Source organism: Pholcus phalangioides, unplaced genomic scaffold (genome assembly GCF_987345545.1).
Source record: "Pholcus phalangioides strain wild (caught in Gottingen) unplaced genomic scaffold, Ppha-v1.0 ptg000012l_1, whole genome shotgun sequence".
Classification (NCBI taxonomy): domain Eukaryota; kingdom Metazoa; phylum Arthropoda; class Arachnida; order Araneae; family Pholcidae; genus Pholcus; species Pholcus phalangioides.
In genome coordinates this window covers 16,665,786-16,680,322 of record NW_028301605.1, presented here as the reverse complement: position 1 = coordinate 16,680,322, position 14,537 = coordinate 16,665,786, and the positions used below count along the sequence as shown (strand labels likewise).

General features: G+C 38.5%; 1 protein-coding gene across 3 annotated transcripts in view; it reads right to left on the bottom strand.

Moving 5' to 3' along the window:
• Positions 1–426: 426 nt before the first annotated feature.
• Positions 427–14,537, bottom strand: part of LOC149079672 (epidermal growth factor receptor kinase substrate 8-like) — an 84,511-nt gene continuing 70,400 nt past the window's right edge. The window contains exons 19-21 of one of the 3 annotated variants that reach the window (XM_089240280.1): positions 4,612–4,849; positions 3,416–3,551; positions 427–1,853 (exon numbers count right to left, since the gene is read on the bottom strand). In XM_089240280.1, the coding sequence (XP_089096406.1) occupies positions 1,665–1,853; positions 3,416–3,551; positions 4,612–4,849 (563 nt within the window). In that variant the 3' untranslated portion in view covers positions 427–1,664. The remainder of the gene's footprint in view (positions 1,854–3,415; positions 3,552–4,611; positions 4,850–14,537) is intronic. The other 2 variants (XM_089240281.1, XM_089240282.1) reach the window with 2 other exon arrangements.

The window sequence follows — 14,537 nt, the reverse complement described above, 5'->3', positions numbered from 1 at the left end:
CCCGGGGGGGGGGATCGATAGAATGTTCCAGGGGGGGGGGGTACAAGCTACGGGTATAACACAGGATCCTATGGGTTAGATTGCGTTGGGGAGCGATGGGAGAAAAAAAATTCTGAGGAAGGGGGCTGTGGGACTAAAGAACGTTGGGAAACACGCCACTGTTGTGAAAATACGCGACTCTGCCACGAGTGCGCGTGCCCTCATTTATAAGTTTCAGAATCTGGTAACCTTAAATCAAAGGTCGAAACAATTCTTTTTACTTGATAGTTCTGTTCTGTTCAATTACGGTGGCGTCATCTATGGTGAACAGAGATAAATAAGTCGTATTGAGGCGGCACAAGCGTGTCATCATTTTGGAGGTTCACGAATTTGGTAACCCTATTTACACGTTAATTTTCTGCATGGAAAAAAAAATCACTCCGTAAATAGACATAAAATATGTTTATTAGGTTATTTCTTTGGTTAAAAACTATGTAATTATATAGAATACTGTCCGAAGTTATACTCTCTATGCAACGCTTCAAAAGTTTGGTGCCGATGAATTTCTTCGACGTATGTCTACGCACAAGGTGAGCAGAAAGCCTATGGGAAAAAACTTTAAAATTCATGAAAAATTAAGAAAATAATAGAATCGAACTCAATATTGTGTTAGCACGGGCGATTCTGTTTCTTCACTAAAGGAAAAAAAGTAACGAAAATTGCCGATAGAGGGCGCAACCACTAAGGCATAGCAGGATGGGTCGTGGATAAATTTCGCACATTCAGGAGGCTTGTGTATCAAGACTACTTATATATATGTTTCTGCCGATTTCTTCGTTTTTTGGCGCAAAAAAAGTTACGAAAATCGCCAATAGGTGTCGCTGATGCAGAGATCACTAATGATGAATACACAGGGTGTCCCATAAATTCGTAAACAGATTTATAAAAAATGAAGGAATTCGCAATTTGAATGGTTTGCAAAGAAGTTATTCTCACGTAGGGGTAATTATTTTTTTATTGGAAAAAATAAGTTCAAAGTTTTGCCGATGGAAGGCGCTGCACAAAAGCAAATCACCTTTAATTGGATATGAATCTTCCTTTCATCTCATCTGTGCCCGAAACGTTCGTGGCTGAAGTTTACACCAATATACCAATGACACCATAATGAAAACCTTACGTAAGCGCCAGCGACCGGAAATTCAGAAATGACCTGTTAACGGCACGCCCTGCATGTATAATTTTATAGGTTTTTCCATTTTCATAATTCCAGCGACCTGCTTCCGTGCAGCGCCCTCTGTCGACGAGAACTCCCCCCCCCCCTCTGAAGAAAATTCCCTTCCGTGAAAACAAACAACCTTCTCGCAAACGGTATTCAAAAATGCACCACTTCCTTCAATTTTTATAAATTTTTAAACTGCTTACGAATTTATGGGACACCCTTGAAACCTTTTCTACGTCAGCGCCACCTATAGGTGTTTCTTGTAACTTTTTAATGACAAAAACAAAAGTTAAATCTCCCGTGCTTCTGACCTATAACCTTTTCCAGTTTTTTTAAATGGATTATTAAGGTTTTTCACTGACTTTCTGCCCACCCTGTGTACGATACAGTCTTCTAGGCATGTCATAGTAATGCATTTCAGGTGCCGATGGTCAGGCACCACGCTGACACTAAAGGGGTGGCCGGACTAAAACCATCCTCCAGAAAGCGCTTTGTCCGAGTCGTTTCGTTCGATAGGTCGATCCCTGGATTCGTTTCTGCCCTCCCGTTCCGGACGTCGACGTTTTTCCTCAGTGTCCGGATCCGGTGGCCGATCCAGGTTTTTCCGTCTTTCCTCCAAGATGTAGCTGAGCTCCCCGCAGGATCCGGATTTGAACTAACAAAAAGAAAAAACAGATAATATATATATCAGTGTTTGTGTGTTCTCACACAGTGACATAAACCGCGATCGTGATTGGTCCAAACTGGGGGTGGGGGGCGTCTTCAATTTCCAGATTTGAAATATTCTTCATGGGAGTTCTTGGAATTCCCATGAAGAATTCCTCGGTATCCAGATTCACATAGTGGCAGCCTCTTAACGGGTGAGTTCAATGGAGCCCAGAGCTCCGAGTCAAACAAGTTACGTTAATATTCTGAAAATATTTATTTTAATAATTCTGAAAATGCTCTTCATTAATTCTGAGAATATTCCTCATTAATTCTGTGAGCGTTGAAGATCCCCCCAGGTTTAGACTGGGTTCGTAGCGACTTGTAATGCGAGGGAAAATGATGGAAGGGAAAAACGATCTGAGAAACGAAAAAATAATCAGGGAAAATATCAGAAAGTAATGGGAAAATTATCCGTGATAAATCATGGAAGTGAAAAATAATCATGGGAAAATCGGGGAAATAAAAAATAGACTGGGAAAGTCACACAAAGAGAGATGAAAAATAATCTGCGAAAGTCAGGGAAATCAAAAATGGTCTGGAAAATGCACACAGGGGAAAAATGGTTTATCAAATAGAAAATGTTTTGGGAAATGAAATATGGTTTGGGAATGAGAAATGGTCAAGGAAATGCCCAGGAAAAAAATCAGGGGAATGAAAAATGGTTTGGGGAATGAGAAATGGTCAAGGAAATGCCCAGAAAAAAAATCAGGGAAATGAAAAATGGTTTGGGCAATGTGAAATGGTCAAGGAAATGCCCAGAAAAAAAATCAGGGAAATGAAAAATGGTTTGGGGAATGTGAAATGGTCAAGGAAATGCCCAGAAAAAAAATCAGGGAAATGAAAAATGGTTTGGGGAATGAGAAATGGTCAAGGAAATGCCCAGAAAAAAAATCAGGGAAATGAAAAATGGTTTGGGGAATGTGAAATGGTCAAAGAAATACCCAGGAAAAAATCAAAAATTCACCTCCATGCAATTCACCGCTAGGAAAATTCACCGACCGACAATTCACTGCCATGCAATTCACCACTAGGAAAATTCACCGACAACCGTTCAATGCGAGTCAGTTAGCGAGGGAGTGAGGGAGTGAGCGATTGAGTTACTGAGTGAGTGAGTGACCGAGTGAGAAAGTGATATGGTTTGGGGAATGAGATATGGTGAAGGATATGCTCAGTAAAAATATCAGGGAAATGAAAAAATGGTTTGGGGAATGTGAAATGGTCAAAAAAATACCCAGGAAGAAATCAGGGAAATGAAAAAATGGTTTGGGGAATGTGAAATGGTCAAAGAAATACCCAGGAAAAAAAAATCAGGGAAATGGAAAATGGTCAGGGAAAACGTAAAATATTTGGCAAAAGTCAGAGGAAAAATCCTATGAAGGGGAAAAAAAAATGAAACTCGGAAAACACTTGAAGAGGGTTAAGAGACTTTGGCTCTCTTTCAGGAGTTTCGGTCAGGGAAATGGTTGAGCCCGATTTTTCTGGGAAGGAGGGGGAAAATGTCTCGCTTACCCCACAGATGTTCTTCTGGATGGTGATCTGATTGAAGAGACGCGTCGCTTCTTGGGAATCCAAGTTCTTGTCCATCTTATCCTTGGTCATCGTGAAGACGTCTCTCCCGTTCATATTCTGTAGGAATTGTCGAGTCCTAAGGGAAAAAAAGACATTGCATTTTCACCAGTTCAGCTTTTACGCTCAAAGAAACGAACTCTAGATACTCACTGTACTACGCGTACAAGGGTGCTCAACCTTCAAGCCGGGTTTTCCTAGGAGTAGAACTTTTGCACCGTGAAAACGCTGCGTGCGCTGTGGAAAACCCGGCTTTAGAAGAGTGTGGGCCTCTTCACTGGTTTTAAAAACGAGTCGAGGGCCATTTAATTAAGTGCTCTGTAAGTGCACCGCGGATCACTTAAGCGATCTGAAAATGTGCCGCGGGCCGATTCGGTGATCTGCAGCGGTGCCGCTGGGGTTAGATAATTCAGAACTGTTCCTTGAGATTGGATCCTGCTGGGCTTGGCACACTCGCGGGGGATCCTGCCCGCGCTGGGAATGTGCGTGGTTTTACCCAGCACTGTCTACTCTTGCGAGTACCCATTTGTATCCTGCAAGGGACATAGTTGGGGGTGGGGGAGGATCGTGTTTGGTTCTGTGTGCAGCTATGCCGCGGGTTGCTTAACCCTTTATGTGGCGTTGACGAGATATCCGCCTCCTTAAAAGCTTCGTATTTCAGCATCGTGGCAAGCCCAGATATTTTGTAAATTTGATTTGTCAATGAAACAATTTTCCCTATACCCTTTACACGTGCTACTGCTTAACCGTACACGCAATTCGTACACATTCCCTTACGGAATTTACTTTGCACTTGCTGAAAATCGGAAGAAAGCCTGCTTAATTTAAAAAATATATGCCATTTTATGGGGAGGGCTCAGTGATTTCTGCTGTGCCGCGGGTGTTTTAAGTGCTCTGGAACTGGACCGCTAGCCCCTTAAGTGACCTAGAAGTGCGCCGCGGGTATTTCAAGTGACCTATAAACATGCCGCAGCTCATTTACGTGACCTTCAACGGTGCCGCAGTTCACTAAAGTGATTTGGAACTGCGCCGCGGATCACTCATGTGATCTCTGAATATGCTGTGGGGGTGACCCCCGCCGTGGGTTGAGCATGTGTATGCTGGTGTGTACTGCGATATTGAAATTCTCTTATCCGTACTTGGAGCTGAACTTCTTGGAATCGAGCCATATCTGTACGTCATCGGGTTTCGAATCGGCCGTGATGTTGCACTTGTGGTGCTGCTCCGATGACGCTGCCGCCGCCGTTGTCAGCTTCGCTCCGCTCTTGGGACCGAGAGTGACCCGCTTCTTGAGCTCTTCTTGCAGCAAGTCTTGCAGACTTGGAGACGGTGGCGACGCCGCTTTCGTTGGCAGGGCCTTGCGCTTTGGAGACGAATCTGTGACACATAAAACACGTTATATAAAGAAGCATTGTTTTAGAGTGTGTGGTTACCAATTCATCAAAAAAAATGCTCGTTATTTTTTCAAATTTTTCATGCTTTGAATTCCCCCTTCTCCCCACGGAATGCCCGGGGCATTTACTAACCCCATGTTATGCGTGGAAAGTGTGTGACTGTGCCCCTAAGAACCGCGTAGGAAGTTTGTGTTACCGGTAGAAATTGCACGGGAAGTGCACGTGCTTTTTTTTGTTGTTGTTGAAATTTATAGGAGAAGTGCTTACTTCTAGAAAAACGTGAGGAAAGTGCTTACTCCTAGAAAAACGTGAGGAAAGTGCTTACTCCTAGAAACGCGTTAGAAGCTTCAGTGCTATTGGAAACACGTAGGAAGCTTCAGCACTCTCATAAACACGTAGGAAGCTTTAGTGCTCTCAGAAACGCGTAGGAAGCTTCAGTATTCGTGTAGATGCGTGGGAAGTGTGCCTACTGGAAGTGTAACTAGGAATCTTGGGTAAGATCACAAACGCAACGGTAAGCTGGGGTTCTCAACCGGGGGTCATATGGCCTCAGGGGGGCCCTAGGATATTCCAGGGGGGCCAAGGGTGAAAATCTGGCAAAAGGGGAGCCACGGCTACTGATACGGGGGCCACGAAGAAGTTTGTGGAATTAAATTTTTTTTAGTCACTCTGTTGAAAAAAAAAATTAATTTCAAGCAAAATGCATAGAATATCTTTTTCGTAATTTTTCCCCATTCAAGTAACATTAACATGAGGAAGGAAATAAAAAAAGCGTTGCATGTAATCTCGGTGGGTTCGCGACTTGGGGGTGACAGTAGGCCCTGACACAAACTATAGAAGAGGTTTAAAGCAAAATGGAGTAACTGTAAAGACAGAAAGTGTTGTGTGTGTTCGAAGACTTTTCATTCAAAGAGGGCTGCCATAAGGAAAGCAGACAAAGATTTGTTGACCATTCATTGACATTCTTTTCAGTGCTGGTAGTAAATGTAATCATAGAAGTAGATGGGTGAAAAGTGAAAGCTTATAAAAAACCCATCGTTTTCATGCAATTACAGATGGATAGCCATCTAGTTTAGCACAAAGCTATCTTCAGCCAGTACTGAGTGGTCTGATGGGGAATATATTTATAAAAATCGAATAGAGAATGATTGCTCTGGGGTATTTTTTATGAATTTTGAAAGGGGGTGCCAATCCATTGCCTCTGCTGAAAAGAAATAAAGTCGAATTCAGTTATAACGAACTCCAACAGATCAAATCATACATGGGGGAAAAATACCCGCGAAATTTAAAAATTTTAAAACTCCATTGCTGTATAACTCAAGAAACTGTAATTGCATAAATTTGCTGTTGTGTCTCAATCGCAAGTGTTCATATGTCATTCCTTTCAATTTAACAGGAAAACGTAATTTTAAACATATTTAAGACGGTCTTAACGTCATTTGGTTTGTGCTGATTGGTTTCTATATGCAATCCAAGCAGATAATGTATGGGGACTTCCTCTAAGATTGACACCACATCTTTAAAGTTTTTTAATCTATACTGTAATGCTTCCTATTAACTGCCCTACTATGTAAGCCTGCTGCTGGCCTACTACTGGCCTGAAACATCCCAAATAATTTCAATGCAATTTTCCTATACTGCGAGAAGTGCCCGAGTGGCATGGTGGTAAGATGCTCGTCTACCATCGTGAAGGTTGTTGTTAGGGTCCCGGGTTCGAACCCAAGGAAAGATATAGATAAGATATTTTCCCTAACGAACTCGAGGCGACCACCGATCGACAGCGCCTTCACTTCCAACCCATCTCATTAATGGCAGTAAATTGCAATATAGCGATATGGCCAGAGTTGGTGTTTGATGTAGTAGTATTCTGCAGGAACAATGTTGTGGACATGAGGAGAAAAAAATTCTAAAATGGCGTATGACCACATTTAAAGCAATTTAAATCCGTTTATTTGAGACTCACTGTGTCTGTTGATTTCTCAGAAAAGTGCTATAAATTCTCACGTAAGTCTTCACTTTGAAATGTCCATAACCCGCTCAATGCGTATCTTTGTATCTGTCAACCTAAAATTTATGGTTTTTAGTGTTGTTAATACGCATGCAAAACCGATTCAGCGACTCATTTTTCACAATCTGCAAAAACCTCGTGGATTTGACAGTTGGAAATTATGTCTAAATGCCAAAGATTTGGAGTTCGAATGAAAATGCCAAATAATTGAAATTGTGCTTCGTATAAATGAAATATTTTAATATTGAAAGCTATATATATATAGAGAGAGATTAATCGTGCCCGTAATCAAACGTCTCATAAATGTGAAATTTTGTCATAAAACTGAGATTGAGGCGCGAATCCATTTGCGCACAAGAGGAATTTCAAGGCATTTACGCACAACCGAACCCCTCTTGACTATTTTTTCTCCCCACCCTTTCTTCCTTTGTTTCCTTCCTAAATTTATAAAAGTAAAATGACATAATCATAAGAAATGCAAAAGTTCAATTACTTTAGTTTAGTGGAAAAATAACATATTTTTTTTGGGGGGAATACAGTCAAACCCCATTATAATGAACTCCAAGAGACCGGAGTAATAAAGAAATTTCGTTACAAAGGAATTTCAGATTTTTATATTGTTTCTATGTAAACTTATCCGGGGGATTAGAAAAGTTTTCGTTAAAACGATATTTTTTTCCGTTATAACGGTATTCGTTGAAACAAGAGTCGACTGTATTTCGCCTCAAACTATTTTTTTACGTGCATATGCAGACTGCATGGGTAACAGGGCGTATGGCACTTTACTGGCGAGGCGTTAATGTTTGAGACATACCCTACTAGAAAAAGTACCCAAATCACGTGCCCAACTCAGATATGCCATTCATGTTGTAAGGGGTTGTTTAGTTATAAAATAAAATTAAAAACAACTTTTTATACCATCCCCGTGTGCCAAAGAATCCAATTAAGAAGTTGTTGCTCTGTCTTTTCCGATGGCAACTAAAATAATTTCACGTTTCTAAGTGCAATATTCATGTGCGAATTCGAAAAATTGAGGAAATTTGGGGAAAAAACAGCATTAAATGCGAGTAAAATGGTTTCCTCGCATTTAATGATGGTTTTTTTTCAAACTTTCTTCGAATATCTCAGTCAATATTGCACTTAGAAACGATGAATTTTTTCGTTGGAGACCGGGAAACAACTTCCCAATTGTGTTTTGGGGCACAGGGTTACATATATGTAACCCCTGGCAACATGAATCAAATATCTGAGTACTACACATTATGCGGGTGCTTTTTCCAACTGGAAGTATGCTTCTAGGACCAATAGTTCGCCATTAAAATGCCATATGCCCCGTTACCTATGCGCCCTGTATATTAAATATAGTACAGACTATTATGTGAAATATTGTGTTGTGTTTAAGCCAACTCGCACGTTGTTTCGTTCGCCTGCGAGAGAGCGGCCACATTATGAACCAAAAAGCCACTTGAAGGTAGCTCCAATGAAATATCAGATTTTTCACCGTATCGAAATTCAAGTCAACATTATACTGATAATTTTCTTATTTGAAAATCTGATTATTTATATTATCCGATGGGCTTGAAATCCTGATAATGAATCATTATTATGTTCACGCGAACAGTTTGGTCACTGCGTTACGCAATGACAAAACCCGTATATACCGGCTGACTCGAAATTTTACGCCGTCCGCTAAAGCAGTTTTTTTTTTTTGCCTTGTAGCATTTGCAGCGAATTCGCAATGGCACTAACACAGCTTTAAATTAATTAAAATTAATATTTAATACTCTAGAATACTTTAAGAAATTCATTTTTAAAAATATTGTTGGTGCTGCTACCTATTTTCGAAATTAGAAGTGCCTTATGTGGTGATGACGAAGCTCAGGTATAAAAAACTAAATTCTTCATTCAGCTTTGCTCCTTATAAACTGACCTGAAAGATCAAACTTCCAGTTCAGTAATTTTTTCAAGACCCAAAGAGACATCCAAAACCAAGGACCTCCACACAAGCAGACGACGGGTAAGATCGTAAAAAGTGAATTTTTCCACACCCCACTTTATAGTAATGTGCTGCCATCTAATGTCAAATTTAAAACTGACTCATGTGGTGATGAAGTTTAAAGTAAAAAAACTATATTCTTTATTCCGCTCAGTTCCTTATAAACAAAGCTCGTGAACTGAACTGGAAATTTAAACTATAAGTTCGGTTATTTTATTTGAGCATAAGGAGACGTCCAAAACAAAGAACCTCTTAATGAGCAGACGACAGACGGTTCGTTCGGTTCCCTACAAGCTAAGCTCACAAACAGAACTGGAAGTTAGAGCTGCCAGTTCAGTTATTTTTTCAGGACACAAGGAGACGCCCAAAACAAGTAACCTGGAGAGAAGCAGACGACAGAGATTATATATTACAGGAGGGAGCATCCAGCCACCGCGACTGCAGCGACATCAAATGCATCACGTCACTCGGTCAAAACAAACTTCCCGCCTGGCAATTTTTCCATAGAAATCTACAGTTCGGGCTCTAAATATTGGGTTTTTAAAAAAGATTAAGATTTAAAAAAAGGATAGAGAGAACTCATTTAAAGGTGAAAAAAGATTAAATTATTTATTTCATTAATACTGGAGAATCATTTCTTTCATTATTTCTTGAATTTTCTTTCATTAATTCTGCAATTATTTCCTTTATTAATTATTATTTCTTTCATCAATTCTGGATTTGTTTCTTTCATTAATGCTGAAATTATTTCTTTTATTAATGCTGGAATTATTTCTGTCATTGAAATTATATCTAATTAATTCTGGAATTGTCTCTTTCATTAATTATGGAATTATCTCTTTCATTAATTATGGAACTATCTCTTTCATTAACTTTATTGTCTCTTTCATTAATTTTATTGTTATCTCTTTCATTAATTATGGAATTATCTCTTTCATTAATTATGGAATTATCTCTTTCATTAACTTTATTGTCTCTTTCATTAATTTTATTATTATCTCTTTCATTAACTTTATTGTCTCTTTCATTAATTTCATTATTATATCTTTCATCAATTCTTTCATTAATTTCATTATTATATCTTTCATCAATTCTTTCATTAATTTCATTATTATATCTTTCATCAATTCTTTCATTAATTTCATTATTATATCTTTCATCAATTCTTTCATTAATTTCATTATTATATCTTTCATCAATTCTTTCATTAATTTCATTATTATATCTTTCATCAATTTCATTATTATATCTTTCATCAATTTCATTATTATATCTTTCATCAATTTCATTATTATATCTTTCATCAATTTCATTATTATATCTTTCATCAATTCTTTCATTAATTTCATTATTATATCTTTCATCAATTTCATTATTATATCTTTCATCAATTTCATTATTATATCTTTCATCAATTTCATTATTATATCTTTCATCAATTTCATTATTATATCTTTCATCAATTCTTACATTAATTCTAGAATATTTTATTACATTAATGCTGACATTATCTTTATTTAATGCTGAAATTATAACTTTCATTAATTTTGGAATTATTTCGTCCATGCTGAAATTATTTTTTCATTCATTGTTTAAACTCCTATTTATGCCATGAGAAAATAACGGGGGATCGTGTTTGTTTTCATCGAGTCACGTGATGTTCCGACGAAAGATATTGGGGGTCGGGGGACAGTTCTCAGTAAGACGCCTTCATATACGTCCATATCTGTATTAAGGAGTTCTAGTTCTCAGTACTGCAAAGGTGGAGACCGCTGACGTCATACTCTCTCCGGAGGCTTGATTTATATACTGTTGGTGCTGCCATTTAATCTCGAAATTTCACGCAACTCATGAGATGATGAAAGAGAGATAGGAAGAGTTGTCTTTGTTATTTTTTGGCATAAAATTTTTTTATGAGACGAAAATTTCGATAACAAAATTCGTGCATTTGCAAGAATCGATTTTATGTAGAAAAAATAATTATTTCTTTCCACAAAAACATTCGGACAATATGGATGATCGAACAAATAAGTGAAAACACGGATTATGTGGTCTTCAGATAGGGTTACCAGATTCAAAACTGAAAAAGGAGGACGCCTGGTGCGAACCTTAGGCAGTGCCATCTTAACGCATGCCCCCCCCCCCCCCAAGAGAAAAGGTGCCTCAGAAAAACGAGACGTAGTTGAATTTTTCGAGAAATTTTCAGGTAGGGCCTCCTAAAAAGTCCTCTGGCTCGAGGGCCTACGACGATCCTGCCTGTCAGCCCCACTCTTGTGGGGGGTCATGGAATTCCAGTACCTGATTCCTTTACTTCTATTAATTTACATTAATTAAACAGAAACAGCTATAAAAGATTCGAAAAATGATCAAAGTTATCGAATTGCAACGTATATTTGATAAAAAGATGATGACAAAAATTCATGTCTATTCAATATGGTTCGAGCCACGATGAAGTGTCAGCACGTGGACCACGTGCTAATTATTATTAATAATTTATGAATTTGGCAGAATTTAATTTAAATGCCATTCCCTCTCAATGGATATCATGTTTGATTACGATCCAGACTATCAACGCGTTCCTGAAATAATGAAAAAAAATGAATGTAATAGAAAAAAAGAAATTTCCCTTCAAGATTTACTACCGTAACTCGAAAAGTTTGTAAGTCGGGGAGCAACTACATAAAAAAGTTTCATAGGGAGCCCCGAAAATTGTTTTTTCATTGGGCCGCAAAATTCTCCTAAGCCCGGACCTGTCTCCCATTTTTGAATTTGAATATTATTTCAGGGAATAATGCAGTTAAAAACATGTACTAATTTGTTTGTTGGGCTCAGAAGAGAAAGAGCAACAACTCTCTAATTGGAAGTTACAGGGGGGGGGGGTGTGGATATCGTATAAAAATCTTAATTTTTCATTTTGTGTACACTGTATTTTCATCCTCAAAACTCGTACAGGATAACTTCTGATCACATTTTGAGAATTTTTAAAATTAGAACGGTTGATGAGATAAAAACTGTAACAACACTCCAAGGAGAAACCATTGAATCTTAGAATGGCCATAATATTAATTACCAATAGGCAGGGCCGCAACTAGTGGGGGGGGGGGAGGAGGGGTGAAGCGGGTCTGGTGGCCCGGCCGCATCACAAAAGGGGGCGCAAATTTAACCATTCAACCTATCCTTCAGGATTACGGGGGGGGGGGGGTGCCTAAATGAGTAGTTGAACCGGCTAACCAAGTATCCAGTTGCCCTGCCAGTAGGTTTCTTATTTCTGACGAATCACAGTTATATATTGGGTATTTTTTTCTTTTCAGGGGCCGTTCAAGTATTCGGTAAGCAAATTTTTAGCCATTTTTGACCCCCCTCCCATCCTTGTCAGCAAAATTTCGTCATCAGCTCTGCCCCTCTGAATCCTAACTCATATTTTCATAAAGGGTGGTTGATGACGTAAGCATTATCCAAACGCCCCCCCCCCCCCCCACTCCTCATCAAAAGTCAGCAAATCGGGAACACCCATGATGACGTAATACTTGAACGGCCCCTGTCAAGTTCGTAATTTACACCTGGTAGCATTTCTTTTACTTCTATAGATCAAACTACACAGTTGATCCACTAATGACCCACAAAAATCTCGTCCTTATTCTGTAGAACTTGGTTTACTGCGTGGGCCCACCTGAGCACTTTTGGCAACCAAGTGACAATTAGATCTGGTTCCGATATTCAAGAGTAAATTTGCGAATAGGTAGGTAGGGATTTTTAGCTATGTGGTAGTGCCTCTCTCAGAAAAATAGCTTTGTATTTGGGCGTATGATAATGTTAAGAGACAGCCCTGGGCGTACTTTATGAAAAGTGTGAAAAGCTAATCGAAAAACTGAGCAATAGTGTGTGTGAAGTCTAGTTTGCAATATTATTATGTAGTTTCTCATCTTTCGTGCCACCCTTTCTTGTGATAATGATCTTCAACTATACAATCAAGTGTTCTTAAAATTTTAGGATCTTCTATCGGATGATCGATGAAGGGCTCCCACTCAAAAAATGAGAAAAAGTAGGAAAACGCAGGACTAAAAAGTAGGATGGGGGGAAGGTAACCCCCTTAGATCCTATTAGTCAATCCTATAAGATTGACTCAAGCCAAAGCAAAATGATAAATGACGGTTACAAAACAAATTTTTGGCCAAAACAGTGCACTAGCAACCACAGATAATTCTTTGCTGTCTCTCCTCATATAATTATATTACATTCTTCCAAAGTGCAGAGCTTGTCGACTCTCTTCGACAATGCACAGCAAATTTTGAAGACGTACGTTTTTTAAGAATGACTCTCCTCCGAAACCACTTTCAAAAGCACAGTGTGCAAAATGTACAGATTACAAGATCCGATATAAATAAGGCAAGGTGAACCAGATAGTTTTACTGCGCTGTCCATAGTTTTTAAAGGGATTTGTTCACATTTTACTGTTCAATGCCAGTGTAATCATTTTTGACAAATGAAGCACTTCCATTTCTAGCTCTTTGCTGAGCATTGTAAATATTGTTTATGCCTCTTCATGCCTTAAAAATACAGAAGACCACTGAATGCTATTGGGTAGCATCAGAATCATCAAACCTAGAATAGGCCTATGTATCCAACTTCTTTGAAATGCAAACTGTTGTTTCACCTATTTGCACCGTAATTTTGAATGATGAATGTGAGTTACTGTCCAAGACCATGAAGTAATAAATACAAAATTATTTTCCCATCCAGACAGAAGTTTTTAATGACTACTATACTTGTTGAACCCTCCAACTAAGCAAATGAAAAATTAATCAACCAAATGGTCCACATACACCTCCCCCCCCCCCCAAATAACCTTAAAAATGATAAAATTTCTGCTTTGGCAGAATCATTAATAGCATTCTTTAATGGTTAAACCGGCCCTGACTGAGTGCATAATCTCTCTGGAATATGAATGTTTCAAAACATTATTTACAAATTTTTCACACGTATTTTAGTTCATTTTTTTAAATTCATAGTAGGGCGGACTACAACATGAACCTATATCCTTGATACATGTATTATCGTTGAAAACGATGTGAAAGGTTGAACTTTTCAATTGTGATTCATTTCTGTGTGTGTATGTACTCCGTCATTACTATACTTTTATCCGCATGAAGAGAATAAAATCAATAAATGCTGCCGCTTTTTGCAATGTTTATCACTATAACAATGTGTACAGCCAAACCTCGTTAGTGCGTCACCCGGTTAACGCGTCACTCCGCTTACCGGGTCACTTTTTGGAAATCCCAATTGTCCTCAAACAGGAATTGGCACAGCTAGGGCTTACTCCGTTTAACGAGTCACTCCGCTTACTAAGTCATATTTTTTTCTCTCCCAAGAGTGACTCATTAACGAGGTTTGACTGTATTTTGGAAGCTACAACTGACATTTTCTCAATGAAACCATAATCGCATTTACACAAAAATAAACTAATTTGGAAATAATACAAATTTTTCATCCAGTACAAGTAACTTGATGACTTTGTGTCGTCTTCAAGCGCAGAGTTTACATTGATTGAAAATAATTTATTCTATATTTTACTGTATTCCTATTGCGTTTGTTTTGCTCTTTTCGTTATTTTCATAAATTGAAAATTAATCAAATTAAATTCAGACATATTTATATACTTCAGAC